General features: G+C 45.9%; 1 protein-coding gene across 2 annotated transcripts in view; it reads left to right on the plus strand.

Moving 5' to 3' along the window:
- Positions 1 to 21,088, plus strand: part of ATF6 (activating transcription factor 6) — a 108,807-nt gene that overhangs the window by 47,071 nt on the left and 40,648 nt on the right. Inside the window, exons 14-15 of one of the 2 annotated variants that reach the window (XM_066371351.1) lie at positions 1,644 to 1,711; positions 3,567 to 3,681. In XM_066371351.1, coding sequence (XP_066227448.1) covers positions 1,644 to 1,711; positions 3,567 to 3,681 — 183 coding nt within the window. The remainder of the gene's footprint in view (positions 1 to 1,643; positions 1,712 to 3,566; positions 3,682 to 21,088) is intronic. The other variant, XM_066371350.1, reaches the window with a different exon arrangement.

Here is a 21,088-nt window from a genome sequence, read left to right on the forward strand (position 1 = left end):
GAGAATATTATAAGAGATGAGGATGGAAATTTCATAGTGATGGAAGTGCTTTAATTAAGAAGACAGAATTCTAAATACCTAGGCTCCCTAATAACAAAGCTTTGAAATACCTAAAGCAAAAAAAGCGGCAAAACTTTGTCAAAGGAAAAGTGGACAAATCTACAGCACAATGGGAGATTTTATGTAAAATCTTATTTTCATGTTACTAACTTACATTTTTTATTGTGACCTTTTGCTAAATCCCTAAAGCTACAGATGCCAAAGCTCATTGCCATTGTTTCAGAGGTTTCCTTGTTAACTGGTATAAATCTTAGCTGAGTAAATGGCATGTCCAATTTCTGTTTCCGTATGTCTCTCTAAGACAGTTTTTATTTTATTTTTTTTTTTTTTTTCATTTTTCTGAAGCTGGAAACAGGGAGAAACAGTCAGACAGACTCCCGCATGCGCCCGACCGGGATCCACCCGGCACGCCCACCAGGGGCGGTGCTCTGCCCTCCAGGGGGCGATGCTCTGCCCATCCTGGGCGTCGCCATGTTGCGACCAGAGCCACTCTAGCGCCTGAGGCAGAGGCCACAGAGCCATGCCCAGCGCCCGGGCCATCTTTGCTCCAATGGAGCCTTGGCTGCGGGAGGGGAAGAGAGAGACAGAGAGGAAAGCGCGGCGGAGGGGTGGAGAAGCAAATGGGCGCTTCTCCTATGTGCCCTGGCCGGGAATCGAACCCGGGTCCTCCGCACGCTAGGCCGACGCTCTACCGCTGAGCCAACCGGCCAGGGCTCTAAGACAGTTTTTTATAGCCTTGTCATTTCTGAGTCTAGGGATGGAAGTCTTGCTTGTTTAGGAGCGCTCTCTTTAATGATGGCTTAGTCCACAGGTGTGTTTAGGCATGAAGGTTTTTGTGTTTAACTCAGTAAAAGCTATGGGGTCTGGCTTCATGATGGACCTTTCACACTTCAGGAACTTTTCATTGGGAAAATAGTTATTTTAGACAAACATAAATTGTTATATTTTTAATAATGTGACAGTCGTGAAACTTGTGATACATGAACTAAAGCTTTTGGGCTATTTTTTTTTTTTTAGAAAACTTTATGAGAAGAGTCTTAAGTGTCATAATCTCCATAAGATACATCTCTCAGCCTGGAAAGTGACCAAAGGAGTTCTAACTTCTGTGTTGTTGTTAAATAAACTTAGTATGTCAGACTACTCAGGGAAAAAAGTGTGACTACTACCTGACCAGGCGGTGGCGCAGTGGATAGAGCGTCGGACTGGGATGTGGAGGATCCAGGTTCGAGACCCCGAGGTCGCCAACTTGAGCACAGGCTCGTTTGGTTTGAGCAGGGCTCATCAGCTTAAGCCCAAGGTAGCTGGCTCGAGCAAGGGCTCACTCGGTCTGCTGTAGCCCCCTGGTCAAGGCACATATGAGAAATCAATCAATGAACAACTAAGGAGCCGCAACAAAGAATTGATGTTTTTCATCTCTCTTCCTTACTGTCTGTCCCTCTCTTTGACTCTGTCTCTGCCACACACACAAAAAAAGTATGACTACTTTAATGAGAGTTTAGTAAATGTAAATATAGAATGAATCGGTGTAAGAAAATCTCCATATAATTCCCTCATATGGCATTAAATCACTTGTGTTTTTGCAGGGTGCTCTGGAGCAGGGCTCCAGTTCCCAGCTCATGGCTGTCCAGTACACAGAGACCACCAGTATCAGGTGAGATGGTGCAGCCATGCCCGGCCCAGGAATTCAGAATGAGTTACCTTGCCTTTACCATTCATGAATTCTGCATTTGTGAATCCACCCACTTGCTAACATGTATTTGTAATGCCAAAATACTCAAAAGTGCTGTCACGGTCCCTTGAAACGTGCATAGCTGTTCCCAGACAAGGTTTACTTAGGCCATGCCCTGCCGTCCTGCTGCACGTCCCTTCCTGGTGTGTTTAGTGCCAGGTTTTCCACATTTCTGTGCTTTTTGTTGGTGATTACACTATTAGAATGGCCCCAGCGTCGTGCTGGAGTGCTGGTGCTCCCCAGCCTAGGATGGCGGGCTGCGTGGCCATGTGGAGAGCGCACTTGTCAGGTGAACCTCCATCAGGCCGAGTCACTGTGAGTTCAGGGCCAGTGAATGACCAGAACACATTCAGTAAGGTGTGTCTGGACAGAACCCAGAGAATAAGGCTGCCTGTTGACCAGTTGGTGGAAACGCTACAGCCGTAGGAGAATGGCGCTGCGTGCTCGCACAGTGCGCACAAACCAGAGTGCCGTGACTAATAGCCACTTGTACATTCAGACCCTCTCGGCAGAAGTGGCCTGGCAGCGAGTGGGATCACTTCAGAGGAAGTTCCTGTGCCTCACTTATAATTTCCTTTTTGGTCACTTTTTCCTCCTTTTAAGTTAATAAAGATTAATTGGGGAAAACATTCATTGAAAACATAAAAGAACATACAAGAAAATAACCATCTAAGCTTTTTTTTTTTTTTGAGAAAAATAAGCATTACTTCTTTAACTTTTACCTGTGGGTGTTGGCTTACTGTGCTAATCAGTGAAAGACCCTTATTAAGAACTATGTTGGCCCTGGCTGGTTGGCTCAGCGGTAGAGCGTCGGCCTGGCGTGCGGGGGACCCAGGTTCGATTTCTGGCCAGGGCACATAGGAGAGGCGCCCATTTGCTTCTCCACCCCCCCTCCTTCCTCTCTGTCTCTCTCTTCCCCTCCCGCAGCCAAGGCTCCATTGGAGCAAAGATGGCCCAGGCGCTGGGGATGGCTCCTTGGCCTCTGCCCCAGGCGCTAGAGTGGCTCTGGTCGCGGCAGAGCGACACCCCAGAGAGGCAGAGCATCGCCCCCTGGTTGGCAGAGCATCGCCCCCTGGTGGGCGTGCCGGGTGGATCCCAGTCGGGCACATGCGGGAGTCTGTCTGACTATCTCTCCCCGTTTCCAGCTTCAGAAAAATACAAAAAAAAAAAAAAAAAAAAAAAAAAAAGAACTATGTTGATGTCATTTGAGTGACTCTTGGGAGAAGCTGTGGTGTGAGGTACTCTCAAGGCTCTGTCATGGCACTTGTAACATCTGTGGCCAGCCGCTGTGGAACAGGACCCTGCGGTGCTTCACGTGCCGTGTCACACTGCTGACCCCAGTCGCGCAGTCCCCTTGTTGGCGAGGAACCTGGGGTTGCTCACAGGCAGTTGCCCCGAGGACACCGAGGCCTCAGCCCTCCCTCTGGCAGCTGTGAGGTGGGACTCGCCCTGGCAGGGCTGGCTGTTCTCCTGGAAGAGAGACCATGCAGCGCAGTGCAGACGTTTGCTCTCTGATGCTCCTCTTATGTCCTGTGCTCTACAATGCACTTGACTACCTGGAATGCTTTCTGTCTCGATTCAGATGTGAGAGGTTGAGCTTCAGTGAATTGAATTCTACAAATTGCCCGACCTTGGGCTTTTCAAAGTGTTATAAAAACTACTAGAATGCTACTAGTATTTCCGTTGAGATTCCTAAGCAGACACAGGCTTAGAATGGAAGTGTGCCTGAAAGGGTGTGACGTTCTCTACTGAAAGAACTCTGCTTCTTCCTACTCAGCAGGAACTCAGGGAGTGAGCTGCAAGTGTACTACCCTTCCCCCCGGAGTTACCAGGACTTCTTCAACGCCATCCGCAGACGGGGAGACACGTTTTACGTCGTGTCGTTTCGAAGGGTGAGTGCATTTTGAAAGAATAAAGGACACAGTTCTGAGCACCTGCTTGTGGAAGGCACTGGCTGAACTCTGGAACAGGAGAGGGTGTGGAGAGGCGCGGGGGTTGGGATGGGGTAAGGCGCTGTCTTGGGCTGCAGCACCTGCAGACCTGGCTGCAGCCTGTGAATGAGAACCTGGGGTCGATCCAGGCAGGGACTTAGAATTTAGACAACACGAGCTCTTTACTGGTGTTTGCCAGCCCTGTAGCCACACTGTGTTTGCCACCAAGAAGAAAGGAAACAAAGTTTTCTGTTGAGGCTTGTGGCAGGGACCCATCGGTGAATGAGACGTTGATGTGGCACATGCAGGTTTCGGATGAGCCGTGGGCCTGTCAGTGTCGGGGTCACGGGATGTTTAGGTCTGTGGTCTGAAGTTCTGGCCTTCTCTCTCCTTCAGCAAACATGTGTTCCTGCTGGTGCAGAGCATGTGAGATACTAGGTTCTGCACAAGTCAGGGTTCATACGAGCACTTCTGAGTATTATACGTTAGACAAATGGAAAAAGTACATCGCTGTTTATTTCATCTGTTTTTCCTGTAAAATGAAAATACATCTTCATGGTTATATGTTAAACCAGGGACAAATCAATGAGCTAGAATTTCTTGGTGTTTTGTATCCTAGGTTTTTCTTTTTTTTAAAGAATGTAGAGGGGTGTGGTTATAAATAAGCATATTCCAGCAGTAGAGTAAACAGTGCCTTCTCTGCTTATTGTCATTGCTGACAACCACTGAAATTCTCAGAAACTCAGTTCTCATCCTCAGGCTTAAATACCTAAGAGCTCAGAACTTTCAGAACAGAGAAATGGCCCTTGAAGGTGAGGGTGGTCAGACACTTCATATATTTTTGGTTCTGTCAGATAAGCTGGGACGTTTGGAGTTCTTGAGGGATGGCATCTCCCTCAAGAACAGGGTGCAGCCTTTTTTTTAAAAAATATTTTATTCATTGATTTTTAGAGAGAGGGGAGAGAGAGAGAGAAGGGGGAGGAGCTGGAAGCATCAACTCCCATATGTGCCTTGACCAGGCAAGCCCAAGGTCTCGAACCGGCAACCTCAGTGTTCCAGGTCGACGCTCCATCCCACTGTGCCACCACAGGTCAGGCAGGGTGCAGCCTTTGTAAATCCCTGAGCTGGGCCTCGGGCTGCAGCCTCCATCCTCTGGCAGCAGGGGGCAGCCGAGAGCCGGTTTGCCGCTCCAGGCAGGCGAGAATCAGCATTCTGTTCAGTAGGGAGAGAAAGAGTCAATTTAAGAAATGGGACCTGGCGCCATGAAAGCCTCGCTGCATGGAGGACGAATGTGTGAAGTGTGTACATGGGATTTACCCCAGGAGGATGTTTCTGACACTCAGGGAGCCGACTGCTTGGGCACAGGACCATCTGCCTGCCCTTTCAGCAGAGCAGGACAGTCTGTTAGAGGAGCCAGTCCTGCGGCCATGGCTGAGGTCAGTCTGGTCGTGTTTTTCTAGGGAAGAGAACGTGTATTTGTAAAGGGGCTGTTCTTACAAAGGACGGGGCAGGGTACTCTTTTTTGATATATACCATACGCTTCTTGCCTTTGTAAAAGCTATTTCTCATTAGTTGGCTGTGAAAAGTGCTGTTGGAGAATTATTGACCCACCTCTGACTTTCATGGTCTGGTAGAAACAGCCTTTTTCTTGCTGGGGGAACTGTTGGCACTCTGTCCTCTCTCATTCCTGATTACTGTTGATCACATCTTGGTGTTTTACATTAAGGATGAACCTGGACTTCGTTAGATAACAGTTGTCAGCGACAACATCTTTTTCTCTTTCTTGTTTCAACAGTTGGGATAAGGAGTTAATTTTATCACAATGACCATAAACTGTGTCATGGGAAAGGAATTTGGTTCTTCAACGCGGGATTGTTCCTTTTGTTCTTGTTAGAATGAAAATGAAAGGAGTAATGTTTCTTGAAGTAGCTGTCATGGACTGCTTAGTGTTAATTGTTATATTTAATGGACCTAATAAACTGCACCCAGACACTTGCCCCTCACACCCCATCCTGCACCCTGACCCCATTTCAGGGCTCTGCTGAGCGCTATCCCAGAGGAGACTTGCCCAGCAGGAGGGCAGGAGTCCTCACGCCCCCAGGGGCCTACAAGGCTTGCCCCACTTCCTTTGACTCTCCCTGAAGTTTCACACCCTCCCCCCCATGTAACTTACTCAACTCCTTTTCTACAGTTCCAGGGACTCATACCTTGTCTCCCTGTTGTAGCTTCTCTTCCCTCCTCTTTTTGGGGCAGTGGTGGTAGAAAATAACCTCTCTTCCAAGCCACTTTGAGTGTGGTGTAACTGGTCCATTAATAAGAAAAGACCTAGTTCAGTTTTGTGTTTGTGTTTGGCGGGGAGCAGGTGGTTAAAGGCCACAGCACAGTGTGTTCAGGACGTGAGGCCTGTGAAGCAGGATCAGAGCGGGTAGCGGAGGATGAGAGCGAGTGTGGAGAAGGAAGCAGGAGAGCGGCTCCTGGTTCAGAATGCCAGTGCACACTGAGGTGTCCCCTGAGAGCTGGAGGGGCAGTGGGCATCTCCTGGGCAGCTTCCCTGAGAGCAGGTTCTCTTGGTTCAGGTGGTGACCAAGGTCAGTGCACCATTATCTCCATTCTTTTGGGTTCTTTTTTTTTCAAATAAGATAGATGCCTTCTTGGGGAACACTTTTTTTTCTTTTCTATCCTAATTTTAGTACCTGTCCCTCAGATCAAAAGCAGACAATTAAGACTGTCACCTCATCTGCCTCAAATCCACACACAACACCACACACAATGCCACACATGACGTCACACACTAGACCTGAGCTGCAGCGATGTGCCTGCCGAGGGATGCTTCTCTCCGTTTCTGGGCTCTGGGTTCTAGAGAAGTTGCTGTATTTGGGTATCATGCCCCTTCCTGGTCTTTTAGGAAAGACTCATTAACGGTACCATCTGTGTGGATTGTAAGGGTAACCTCAGGTAATTGGGTCTTTTTTTTTTTTTTCTGAAGCTGGAACGGGGAGGCAGTCAGACAGACTCCCGCATGCGCCTGACCGGGATCCACCCGGCACGCCCACCAGGGGGCGATGCTCTGCCCATCCGGGGCATCGCTCTGTCATGACCAGAGCCACTCTAGCTCCTGGGGCAGAGGCCAAGGAGCCATCCCCAGCGCCTGGGCCATCTTTGCTCCAGTGGAGCCTCGGCTGAGGGAGGGGAAGAGAGAGACAGAGAGGAAGGAGAGGGGGAGGGGTGGAGAAGCAGATGGGCGCCTCTCCTATGTGCCCTGGCCGGGAATCGAACCCAGGACTCCTGCACGCCAGGCCGACGCTCTACCACTGAGCCAACCGGCCAGGGCCAGGTAATCGGGTCTTGTGTGATTGCAGAAGGACAGGAAGTGTCCCTGTCTCCTACTTCATGGTGGCACGAGCCGTGGTCCTTGTAACTGTTCGTGGTCAGTAGCAGCCCCAGGGGCTCTACTTCCTTCTTTTCCACACACAGCCATTCAGACTCCCCGACAGCAGGAGCATCTGAGTGGTGTGCAGTCATGACGTCACATGGAGAATGGCTGTCGGCCCCATGGACCATGCGACTGTGAGCAGGGAGACAGGGCCAGTCTTAGGAAGTGCGTTCTGCTCTGTGAGCCTGGGGCTGTCTTCTGGGAAGTGGTGTGCTGTGCCCGTGGCCTTCCTGAACTGTGGGTTACACTACACAGCTGGGCTTGAACAGAATCTTCCTTGTGTGGTCCCTAGTTGATCTCAAAGGCTTGTCTTCTCATTTATATCACAGGCCTCTTAAGAGCAGGAAGTGTCACTTGCTTTTGTATTTCCACCCGACGCTCAGCCCGGTGCGGCCTCTCGGAGCCACTTGAGCTGTGCTTCCGCAGGAGAAGTCACAGTGAGGAAAGGTCAGCGTTGTCCATCATCATTTAAAGGGTATTTGGACCTCGGCTTTGTTTCAAGAAATTTGAACCTATTTTGCTGATCGAGGTATGCCCGACACAGTGCTGGATTCCAGCTGCAGGTCCCTCAGAGGTGACCTGTCCGTGCCCGGACGCATCAGTTCATTTTGTCTCTGAGTCGAAGCTTCAGGGCTGAAGACATCACCTGATGTCTACACACCTGAGAAGTGTGTAGTCAGTTTCTATACCTGTGAGGTGCTGGCAGCCTCAGTTTTTCATATTTGGGAAAGTGTGCGGAGTGGCTTGTTAGGCCTCACTGCTTTCTTTCTTGAACACAGGCTTCAAGCACCACGAGCCAGAAACTTGAAACTTTGGACAAAGTATAGGAAAGGCTCCACTCAGTGCAGAAAGGTTGATGGTGATGTTACTGGTTCAAAGAGTTTATTCCCATGAGAGGCCACCTAATGTCACACAATAGCAATAGTATTTCCTGAATAAATGCTTACATGAATACTAATACATGCTTAGAAGAATGGCCTATTTTCGTAATCATTTATTTCTTGAAAATTTCTGCCTATTGTGTATAATTTTTTATAAAATCTTCAGAGGAAGAGGAATTTCCTCAGTAATCAAAGGAAATAAGTTGGAAAGTCTCCCTCAAAAGGGACACAGACCCTCCACAACTGGGGAGTACACATGGGTCTTGGAGTTTGGCCATTTTCTTATCTACACTTCCACAGCCTTTGAGCCAGATTCTTTCTCTCACTTGAGAAAAAAATGTGACTATATGACTTTGGAAAGATACTTGCTTTAAAAAATGTCTTATCTCAGACAAGAGACTTTATTAAAAACCTTCTTTTAGAAGGCTTTTTCTAATTAAATTTTTTGACTCTTGACATGTATTTTAATATTGTCCCTCATTTACCAATTTTGCATATGAAGCTACCCATCTTACTTAAATCCACAAACTGTAGGTATTGTGATAAAAAGACTTCCCAGTTTGATAGGTAAAAAATGCTACCAAATTATTTCTTTGATTTGTACTTCCTTTCTGACTTGTGAGTTTGAGTATTTTTCATTTATTAAATCTTTATTGACTTTATTGGGGTGACATTGGTTAATAAAATACCAGTGTCAGGTGCACAATTCTATGATACATCATCTGTGTATTGTGTGTTCATCACCCCACGTCACGTCTCCTTCCTCACCATTTCTCCCCCCCTTCCCTCTGCTAACCCCTTCACCTGTTTCATTCACTTCCCCAACACCTCACCCCTCGGACAGCTGTTAATTCATTTTAACTTAGTTTGAAATACACTCTTATTCAGGTCTAAAGCAAGTTATCAACAATAGAGCAGCGTTGTCTGAGTCTCCACGTAACCTTAACTGATCACATCAGCGGCTCCCTGTGTCCTTTACCTGTCCCACTTTAATTACCGTCAGAGGCCGGCACCTCCAGTGTAACGCTCACCTACGTGATCCTGTTAGGCCCTTACACCAGTAAAGTGAGTGTTCCTAGTGCTGTTTGTAGACAAAAGCTGAGGCAAGGAGAGGTTAAATGGCTGGTGAGGACACGAATGGTGAGAGGCTGACCCCAGCAGTGACAGGTGCTCTGATCAGTGCAGGGACCTCTTTACCATCTGCTGCTTCATGTTAGAGGACTGTACACAGAACGCTCTTCCTCCCAAGCCCGCCCTGCTGCCGCTGTATGGGCGCCTGTGGAGCTCCCACAGGACGGTCACACGTGCTCTGTCTGTCGTGTGAGCGTAGGTCAAGCCCTTCATTAGGTTCCACTTCCGTTAACAGCAAAGAGTAACTTCATGGTCTGCGAGATCATAATATAGCTTCAGATTTCAAACCAGGGAATCAGATTAATAGGAATGTGAGAGTTTCTGGTTTCTTTTTAAAACAATTAGAAAAAAAACAACTTTGCCGTGTCTTAATCAGGAAGGAGTTTAGTCAGAATGGTCATAGGGTGAGCGAGCCGCGCTCCAGAACGCCCCGCAGTGAAGCATGTGCGTGTTTGAGTGCTGCACAGTGGTCTGTGGGTGGCTGGCCAGTCCCACAAGCCGAGCGCTGTTTGATCTGAGGCTCCTCGTTAATGTGAGTTACTGCTGAGGTTTTAGGGGATTTAGTCATTTGTTCCTTGGCTCTGGGACAGACTGCTAGTAACAACAAAAAATAAGTCTATTATTTGGACTTTTCAATTGCAAAGTCTAAAATGACTTGTGTGTTTGAAAATGCTTTTCAGTGTTCTAACTAAACTGGTGTAGAGAATGCCTGTGGCACAAAGGATGGACAGCTGGCAAGTGGCATGAGATCCAGGTTTCTCAGGAAGGTCCCATCCGCCTGAGTCAGGATGGTTGTGCAGGTCCCTGTCCCCGTGCTCCTGTGATGTGGTCTTCATCTGCATGTCTGGCAGTCCTCCTTCAAGTTGCTTGCTTTCGGGGTGAGTCTGTCTGTTCCCTTTGGTCTTCCTGCGGGGTCTGGTGCAGGTTGCTGCCGACTACTGAGTCATCCTAGGAGACACTGGTGTATCAGTTCCGTTTATTTGTGCCCTTTCACTGTATTTTTGTGTCCTGGGACTGAAAAGGTTATGAAAGCTGGGGTTTGCAGAAACAAAGAAAGAAATTTTCCTTGGTGGATGTTTAAAATTACTTTGTAATTTGAGTAACAATGAACTAGCTACAAAGTGCGGTCATTCCTGATAGACTCCGAATCCCTGGAGAAAGGTCAAGTGTTGATCATTTCCTGATCAAATCTTTTTTTTTTTTTTTTTGTATTTTTCTGAAGCTGGAAACGGGGAGAGACAGTCAGACAGACTCCCGCATGCGCCCGACCAGGATCCACCCGGCACGCCCACCAGGGGGCGATGCTCTGCCCACCAGGGGGCGATGCTCTGCCCCTCCGGGGCGTCACTCTGTTGCGACCAGAGCCACTCTAGTGCCTGGGGCAGAGGCCAAGGAGCCATCCCCAGCGCCCGGGCCATCTTTGCTCCAATGGAGCCTCACTGCGGGAGGGGAAGAGAGAGACAGAGAGGAAGGAGAGGGGGAGGGGTGGAGAAGCAGATGGGCACTTCTCCTGTGTGCCCTGGCCAGGAATCGAACCCGGGACCCCTTGCACGCCAGGCCAACGCTCTACCACTGAGCCAACCGGCCAGGGCCTCCTGATCAAATCTTGGGTCTGGTGTCACGAAGAAGGAAACCTGTCCTGAAAGCAGAGCTGCGTGCTGAGAAAGACACTTCCTCACGTCTGGAACATGAGGGAACAGTGCTTTTTAAATAGTTCATCTGTGCAGACGTTGGAGACCTGCATTCTGGCCCCAGCTCAGCCCCTTTCTCTGTGCTCTGTGACTTTGGAACTCATGGTCTCTCCCGACTTTAGGGTTCTCATCTGTAAAATTATGAAGTTGCAATAGACTTTGTGCTTCATTCCACCTCCAGAAATCTGTGGTATTTCTCTATGTGTGTGTATGTGTGAACACCATCCTTGTAGAAATCTGTAATGTTGCCCCGGCCAGGTAGCTCAGATGGTTAGAGCATTGTCCCCATATGCCAGGGTTGTCGGTTCGATTCCCTCGTCAGGGCACATACAGGAATCAACCAATAAATGCATGAATAAGTGGAACAACAAATCCAATTTTCTCTCTACAATCAATAAATAAAAACATTAAAAAAATCTGCAGTGTTAAAACTCCTTGAATTACTAAAGTGATTCAGTCCAATGGGTTAGTGACTTTTAAGGGTTTTGAAAAAGAACCAGAATAAAACAACAAAATGTCAAGTTACGAGATGGGCCAGCCAGTCAATGAGTTTGATTTTTTTATTAGCTGATGACCTTAAAATTTACTTAATGATCACTTTTATAGTGCTACAATATGTCAGTCTTTAATCCCCATCATGTCCCTCTGAGGCAGGTGCTTTACGGATGAGGCCCCTGAGGACAGAGGCTGACTCACTTCTGCGGCCTGACACTGTTTGGAAGTGAAAGTTTGGCCCCAGGGTCTGTGTGTCTCTGATTACTTTCTGTATTACCCTTCTAGAACTTCTATATCCACACATCTTAGCTTTCCAAGAATTCACCCTGGAATTTAATTCCATTGATTTCTCTGTTCACAACCGACTTGAGTTGCTTTAGGTTCATTTTTTGAAGAGAACGAGATTCCAGACAAAGCCTGTGGAAGTGCAAGCACTTGGGGCCCACAGCCGTGGGGGGAAAGACTTGCCTTCAGGGACATGGGAAGTGATTTAGAGATGGGGCAGAGGGGTGGGACACTGTGCCACGGAGAAGGAAGAAGGCAGCTTGTTTATTTTAAAACATGGAGGTCAAGAGAGAAGAGTTCAGAGGGAGGCGGTCAGCAGCATCAGCTGTCACAGAGCCTGCTAAGAATGAGAAAGGAGAGGACCCGATTCTCTGCGTAGACCGGGCGGTTGGTGGTGACCGGAGACTGCAGTTACGGTCGAGGGATCAGGGCCGTTAGGAGACGACATGGAGGGAGGAACATGGAAGGGTTTGGCAAACCTGGCCTGGCCGGGAGGGTAGCCTGGACACAGCATGTGAGTCTAAGGCTGGGAGGAATAGAGGTGAAGTGCTTGTGTCGTGTAAGTGGAAGAGGAAGAGTGTTGCAGACAGTGCACTTCTGACAGGTGTGTTAAAGGAAAACAAACACATCATGTTTGTTTCTCACCTGAACTAGTGCTTTCTGTGTAAAGTGGAGCCTGGGGAAGGCTGAGAACAAGCTTTGTTTGTTTGTTTGCAGTAGGACTGCAGAAAAAGTAAGATTATGGAATTAAAACCAGATTTAAAAAAATAAAGTCATATTTAAAATATTGCTTAAGACATCAAAAGTCTTCTAAACCTTACATAAGGGGCTGGTTTTCAGTAATGGTAACGTGTTTTACAAATATAAAAGTCAATAGAACCATTTTTAATTTAATTTATATGTAGATGGTCTTGGAGTTGTTCCTTATATAAAGTCAGAAAACTAGCAAAGTAGCCTGTGAAATCAACCAAATTTGGTGCCAGCTTTTTGGTGATGTCACAAAACTTAATTAAAGAGGCAGCAATTATGCTCCTTAGGAAAAGTTGATGATTTATGATCTGACTGGGGATGAAGGTCTGAACACTGTGTCATTTCCTCCCCTCCCCCACATGTGGCGACTTGTTCGTTTTGGACTCTGATGTGTTTAACTTTGACACCATCAGCCAGTCTGAACACTGACACTTACTTGGTGTTTAGTTGTGTGACATTTATTTCCAAGCATTGATGCTAAGCTATAAAGAGCTTGTTGCGGGTGGGCTCCGAGTTCACAGCACGGGAATCACACTGGAGCCGGCGTGATGACGCTCAGGTTAGCTAAGCCTGGGAGGGTGGTGTCTGTCTAACTAATAATCGCAGGAGTGCTGCTTAATTTCCTCTGCTGGGCCTTACGTACCCTGAGGGCTTCACCACCCTGTCCCCAATACCCAGCGTGGAGCCAGGCTGAGAGCAGGTGTTCAGCAAGCACCAAGGGAAGGAACCACAAATGAATCTATACCATCGCCATAGCATCAGGGCCATCCACGTCTAATGGCAAACCTAGGAATCGGCCTTTGAAAAACCGTGCTTTCAATTCACCTGCATTTTTCTAAAGGCTGGGTGCTATCTGCGTGAAGTGGTGCACCCAGTAAGGGCTCTCTCTGTACACGGACAGAGACGGCTGTCTTTCAGTGAGGATGCTGAACAGACTACGGCATCCTCCTAAGCTCTAGAATGAATCGGCACAGCAGAACCTGCTCCGTGTTTACAGTGGCCCTTCTGGAATGTGTCTGTGGTGTCCTGGGTGGACGGGGCTGGGCCAGCACCTCATCTTCCACACACTGTTTATTTTGATCATGGAAGGTGTTCAGGAAAAGCTGTCAGCATAAACGGTTAAATCTTCATAGTCCTCTATGCCGGGTTATAATATGCCTAGAAATAAAACTAAAATATATCATTCAGAATAACCAGGCCTCTGTTATTGAGTTGAAGGTTAAAGGTATTTCTCTTCTGATTCCATTTATTTTTGAAAGAAATTCAGTGACTGATTCTGTTAAGAGTGAGTCTGTCTTGGAGTTGGTGTCAGATGTTTACTTTTAAGTTCCTAAAGGAGACTGGTTGCGTTTCTAAAATGTGGTTCGAGATAGTGATTTCATTTCCGTCACGTGTATTCCCCCCAGAAGTGGGGTTACTTGATTACATGGTAGCTCTACTTTAAATTTTTTGAGTTGCCTCTCTACTGTTTGAATTGTTTTTTTTAATATAATTTTTCCATTGTGTACTCCTTGGTCACTTCTCATGTGTGCCCTGACCTGGGATCGGACCCACAGTGTGGCGCACTGTGATGATGCTTTATCCACTGAGCCACCTGACTGGGGCCAGGTTAGTTGTTTTTTTTTGGTGTTTTTTTTTAACAGTTTTATTGAGGTATTATTGACATATAGGAAACTGCACATACTTAACTGTCCATTGATCAGTTTGGACCTGTATCTGAATCGGTGAGGTCACCACCATAGTCAGGATAATCAGCTTGCCGTCCTTCCCAGCTCTCTCCTGTCACCTGGTGACCACTGATCTTTCTGTTACTCTAAATTGTTTACATTTTTAAAAATACTTTTGTACGAAGGAATCATACATTATTTATTTTTTTGTTGTAGCACAATTGTGAGATTCACTCCGTTGCTATTATCAGGGGCTCGTTCCTCAGCTGCGTGGTGTCCGAGGGGGACGTGGATTACTCACCTTCCACTTGGGCTGCTGCAGATAAAAGCTGCTGTGAATGTCTGTGTGGGGGGCTTCATAGAACACATGCCCCTTGCTCTTGTGTAAATGCCCGGGGTAGATCAGCGTGGTTACAGCGTAGATGTGTGCTCAGCATTTAAGAAGCTGCCAGTTTTCCAATGTGGCCACGCTATTTCACACCCCAGATCCCCTTCGTCCTCACTAGCGCCGGACAGGCCGATCTTATCCACGTCAGCCTTTCTCAGAGGAGTGTAATGCTGTCTCAGGGCTTTCATTCACACTTTCGGGGTGACTAACAGTTTTAACCATCTTTTCACGGGCTTATTGACTGTCAATATCTCTTCTTTGGTGAAATGTCTGTTCACATCTTCTGCCCATTTTAACTGGGTTGTTTGTTTTCTCATAATTGACTTGAGAGTTCTTCATATACCCTGGATAGGAGTCCTTTGTCACATCCGTGGTATGGAGAGATTTTATCGTACTCTGTTGCTTGTTTTTTCAGTTTCTTATCTTGTGTTTTTCAAAGAGTAGAAATTCTTAGTGTTTTTTTTTGTTTGTTTGTTTGTTGTATTTTTCTGAAGCTGGAAACGGGGAGAGATAGTCAGACTCCCGAATGCGCCCGACCGGGATCCACCCGGCACGCCCACCAGGGGCGACGCTCTGCCCACCAGGGGGCGTCGCTCTGCCGCGACCAGAGCCACTCTAGCGCCTGAGGAAGAGGCCAAGGAGCCATCCCCAGCGCCCGGGCCATCTTTGCTCCAGTGGAGCCTTGGCTGCGGGAGGGGAAGAGAGAGACAGAGAGGAAGGAAGGGGGGGGGTGGAGAAGCAAATGAGTGCTTCTCCTATGTGCCCTGGCCGGGAATCGAACCCGGGTCCCCCGCATGCCAGGCCGACGCTCTACCGCTGAGCCAACCGGCCAGGGCCAGAAATTCTTAGTTTTGATGAAGTCCAATTTATCAGCTTTTTCTTTTATGGATTGTGTTTTTGTTGTCTAAGAAATCTTTGTCTAACCCAAGATCACAAAGATTTTCTCACTTCTGAAATTTTTTTAGTTTTAGGTTTAACATGTCAGTCTGAGATTTGTATTGAGTTAATTTTTGTATATGTAGCAGGGATGGATCAAAGTTCATTTTTTTGCATATGGGTATCCAGTATTGTATGACATTTAACACTGTGTTTGCATCCAATAGTTTTTGCTGGAAGATTTAGAGTAAAGTGAAGTATAAGAGGTATACTAGGCTGTCAGGTTTTGGTGCCTTACCTTTTTTGTTAGGTTGTATATTTTGCTGGAACTTCTTAAAACAGTATCTTGTGGTTGAACTTCTTCAACCTCAAATTTTCTAGTCTTTCTACTTAACCAGTGAAATGATATTTATACACTCTTTGGAAACATAACATATACTGTAGATAATTATAGCAAAAATGTAATGGGTAGTGAAGATATTGCCAAACCAAGATTCTGGAGCCCAGATGAAATAAACACACAACATGTGCCTCCATCGATCACGCTGTGGTGACAGGAGAGGCAGGAAATCAGGTTCTATTAGAACTCTCTGCTACTCTTTGTCTAATCTGCTGGCGTTTTGTTTGTTTGTTTGCTTATTTGTTTTTTTATTATTTAGTGAAAGAGAATTAGACCCTAGAATTAATCTCTTAAAAATATATGTATCATGTATGTATGTGTACTTATATGCATGTATGCACGAGCGCGCACACACACAGTATAGGCGTTAGCTTAAAGAGCAGACACAGCCGGGGTAGAGAGAGTTTACCCTGTGGAATTGTGTAGCCTTATTCAGAATGAGGAAAAACGTTTTCCCACTCAGCTGTGAGTCACTGCTTTCTGGTTTAGTTGAGAAAATAGCATTAGGGGCTGATACAGCTTTTTCTGTAGGGAGTCATGTAGGCAACGGCTGTGGACCTGATGAGTCTGGTTTTCAAGCAGCATTCTCTGCTGCTTACAGATTTGGAGACGGCAGGGAAACTTTTCAGAATACAGTAGTTTCAGTAGCCACCTCTTTCTCCATAGGATAAGAAGTTTTAATGATCAAACTTTAGCACAGTATTTAGCACAGTAGGTGTTCAATACATACGAGCCTATTTCTGGGCTGGCCGGGGGTGGCCCTCTACACCCTGTGGCTACAGTTTCAAGCAACCGCAGACGGATGGGACAAGGGACAGTGCTTGTTTTTCATCAGATGTGGCAGAGTCATCCTGGATGCTTCCCCTAACTCGCCATCAAGACTCATCTTCATGTCATTGTTTTCCTTATCCATCAACAGACAGAAAATTAGCACTTTTGGAAGGAGTGTGAAATCTGCAAGATTTTACAGCGGTGGCTTTTACATTAGTACCTATTACTGAACTAGGTTTATGAAGGCTTAGTATAGGTAACTTAGGCCTACCCATCTTTCCCTTTAGGAGAAATGGAATCATAAATTTGAAAGGAGGGGCTCTTTCAAACAAAAAAATAGCCAGAGTCTCTCAGTGATCTATCATCTCATGTTACTTCTAAGTATTTCCTGTATTGATTCTAATTCAGTGTGCATTGAACATGATGTCTGTAGAGACTGAGATGACACCCAGAACACAGAGCAGCAGCCAGGTCTCTTGCAGTTTTCAGGGTCTGTTCACATTGGTTTGGACCAGCGTCAGTGCTGTCCGCTGTCATCTTCAACCTGACTTTCCTGTAGTGATAGCAGAGGGGCCATGTGACTAACGTGCTTGCGTTCATCCATAAAATGTCGTAAATGTTATTTTACTGGTAGCATAAAGCCGGTCTTGTTTTCTGTAAGTGTTAATACCATGTACACCTAATCATGTACAGATTTAAAAACAATTACATCAGCTTGAGTTTAGTCATTGTCGGTGTACTTTAACAAGCTTGTGTTCCTTGTTTCTTGTTTTTAAATAAAGCCTAGTACCTGACATTTTTATATATCAGAGTCCATAGGTTATTATTATTATTTATTAATTTAAAAATTTTTTTACTTAAGTGAGAGGAGGGGAGATAGACAGACTCCTGCATGTACTCCAACCAGGATCCGCCCAGCAACCCGTCTCTAGGGCTGATGCTCTTCCCATCTGTGGCCCAGAGTCCATAGGTTATTAAGATAAAAAATTAATGATAAAATAATGTGAATTTGGATTATAAAGTAACCTCTGTTTTGATGAAACAACTTCACTAAATTTTGAGGCTTTGGGGTCAACTTTTTAGTTACAAAGTTTATATTGCTTATTTTTTAGTACTTTCTCATATAGAAAAAATGATCAGTGTAATTTATGCATACATGATTGCTGATTATTTTAAAGCTATTATCCTCCTAGGATATTTTTGCCAGTTTTGTGTTCCACTTAGATTAAGGAGAATATAGTGTCTTCTTTTTTTTTTTTTTTTCTTTTTCATTTTTCTGAAGCTGGAAACAGGGAGAGACAGTCAGACTCCCGCATGCGCCCGACCGGGATCCACCCGGCACGCCCACCAGGGGCGACGCTCTGCCCACCAGGGGGCGATGCTCTGCCCATCCTGGGCGTCGCCATGTTGTGACCAGAGCCACTCTAGCACCTGGGGCAGAGGCCAAGGAGCCATCCCCAGCGCCCGGGCCATCTTTGCTCCAATGGAGCCTTGGCTGCGGGAGGGGAAGAGACAGAGAGGAAGGCGCGGCGGAGGGGTGGAGAAGCAAATGGGCGCTTCTCCTGTGTGCCCTGGCCGGGAATCGAACCCTGGTCCTCCGCACGCTAGGCCGACGCTCTACCGCTGAGCCAACCGGCCAGGGCTAATATAGTGTCTTCTTAATCAAAATAGTTATTAGAATCCAAACAAGTTCAGGCTCAATTGGTTTTATTAGTAGTTTTTGTATTTTATTTTTATGTAGTTGATGTGAGTTTAAAATTAAAATATTAATCTAAAAAGGCATATTTTCCATATTTTCCATCTTCCAAAATGTGAATCTTAATTTTACCTTGAAACAGTTCTACATTGAGAAGGTACGTGGTAGTAATTAATACCAAAGTCCAGAGTTTTAAAACAAGTAATGCCTCTATTGTTGCTCTTTAAGAGAAAATACAAATATGAGATATCTTCAGAGCATAAAAGATTTCTTTCTTTAGACCTTTTAAGAATTATCCAAAAACTGTGTTCATGCTGTTATTTTTAATAATTGCTTTACTTTTATATTACAAAAAGTTCTTCTAAATGCAGCTATCATCAGAGATTTTTGTTCTATCAAGAGATTTAATCAATTCTACTGTCAGTTATCCAACAAAATAATTTGAGTTTTATATTCCAGGCTGTTGTCACTGAAAAAAAAATCATCTATTGCTAAACAAACAAAGCCCTGTATGTTCTAGAGGCAGATACAGCTGAGACACAGATAAATATGGAAGAGAAATTCAGTTTGTGGTATGTGTTCAGAAGAAAATCAAAGAGGACAGTCGTTTTACACAGCTATTGAGAAAGGGTATTTTTTCAGGGTGAAGCATAAATTCTTCTTTTTTTCCTCTTTTGACTATTACTGTTGCTGGTGAACTTATTTAGAGGAATTAGAAACTCATCATACATATTTTGTATATGGATCTAAAAATTGAGCCCTGACTAGGGAATTTAACATTTATAAGTGGAAGTGACTACGGTGGAGTAAAATTTTCAGTTAACCACTACTTTACTTGTAGCAGTCAAGTCTGTTTCTCATGAAATCTGTAATTCTGAAGTGGTTTGCAGCTTGCACCAGCCCCTGGGGAGCTGGTCGATGCAGCACAAGATTATTATTCAGCTTGTAGAGTTTTGAGCTTAGGCATTTTTTTACATCTTCCTCTCTCAGTCCGTTGGAAATCTCGTATTTTTGCCAAATAAAATAAATCCCATACTAACAAGAAGCTATCAGTAAACAGTAGGGGCATGAGTTGGGGTAGTATCACCCTCATTCCTTGTGTGGACCCCTCTGGTATACTCCCTGCTCTGTTCATTTTGCATAGACACACAGCACTGCGTAACTCATGTTCTGTCGGCCAACTCCAGTTAGTTAGGTTGTTATGGCTGTTTTTAGAACCAAGCAGCACTATGACTAGTAGAACGCTGGCGTGTTACCACAGTCAAAAGCAGAATGTGAAACTCTGCGTGCTGTTGGTGGGAGAAAAAAGAACTGCATTCCCTACCTCTCTTGTATAAATCTCAAGAGTTCAGCCCAGAAGACTGCTGTTAGATCTTCAAAATGGATTTTTGTAGGATATAGCACAGTTCAGCAACTTTTTAGGGAAAGAAAGAAAAAGTTGCTCTGAGAGTCCTGTCTCTTTGGGTAGTAAGGGCCTGATAAATTTTATCTGATTTTCCTTCATTATTCATTGATTCACTCAGTATGTGTTCACTCAACATTTATTATTACTAGGCACTGCACTACCACAGAATACTATATATAAAAATGAATAAGCTGAAATCCTTGTCCTCAAAGGAATTTATTATAGTGGAGAAAAGTGATTTGTAAATAAAAAAAAAATTACAACCCCGTGATAGGAACTATAAAAGAAACATGCTCTGAGATTACCAACAAAATGACTACTATTTATGAAGCACTTACCATCCTAGGCGTTTTATGTAAGTACCTTATTTAACCCCATGACAGCTTTATGAGGTAGATATTGTCCTCTAATTTCTGCTGAGCACTAACTTCATCTGGGAAAGAGAGGGTGTTATCGGGGAGGTTTTCCTGAGTTGATCGTAGAGGGTGGAGAGTGGGAGGAAGATGAGGCCCACACATTGCATAGAGAGGTGGGCACCTGCCAGCGGAACAGAGCAGGACCCCATCGGGAGCAACTGTGGACCAGTCCATCGCTGGCAGAAGACAGAAGTATGAGCAGACCTGCCTTCCAGGAAGAAAACGTTGTCACTCTTTGCACAAGACATTGAAAAAGGACTTTGAAAGGAGAAAATTCTCTGGCATTGATTTATGTTTAAGTACATATAAATGTCAAACTTGAAACATCTTATCTTCCAAGTTTTACAACTACAAAAGTAAATAATTGTACAAGTTAAATAGAAATAATATTACCCAGATGAAATTCAAATCAGCAGCATGAAGTTGTGAGACATCACGTTTCTGTGAGAGTCACAGCTGTGATACTGGGGTGCCGGCCTGCTCTGAACCCCGAAGGAAAGCTTTGTTTTCTGATGAACGGTTGTTTGGGAGGAGGGCAAGGACAACGTGCCTGTCAGGCCCCCGTCTCACCCTTCCAGTAGTGGTGCTTGGTGCCACCGCGTCATCCAAGGTGCGACTGCTGCCCTGAGGTTGCACGGTTGGTACAGTGTGACCCCAGGTGCGCTCACGTCTGTTGTTTCGGCATTGAAATGAAGATGCATACATCATTCCAGGGAACCCATGGACTCCACGTGGAGAAGTGCGGTTGAGAGGTCTGACCCAAAAGAGTGTTTGTCCAGGAATTCTGTGAATGAGGGGGCTTTATGCTGGAAAAGCCCAGCATCTAGGACCTGGTGGGTCACCTGTAACATGAACTCGTGAAGACGTGGCCGCTGCCAGCGGGGTTCTGCTCAGAATGCCCATCTCTGCCAGGGTGGCCGTGCCCTTGTTTCCCCTGCGCTCTGGGACGTGGCCCTTGGCCCTGGGGTCCTGGAACGCCCCTTTCAGCACCTGCCTGCGGTGCTTGTCCCGGCTGCCAGGCAAGGTCTGCGTGGAAAACTGCTGACGGTTGGTTTGTGTTGAATCCTCTGCTTGCCCTCTGAC

The sequence above is a fragment of the Saccopteryx leptura genome, chromosome 2 (assembly GCF_036850995.1).
Source record: "Saccopteryx leptura isolate mSacLep1 chromosome 2, mSacLep1_pri_phased_curated, whole genome shotgun sequence".
NCBI classification, from domain to species: Eukaryota; Metazoa; Chordata; class Mammalia; order Chiroptera; family Emballonuridae; genus Saccopteryx; species Saccopteryx leptura.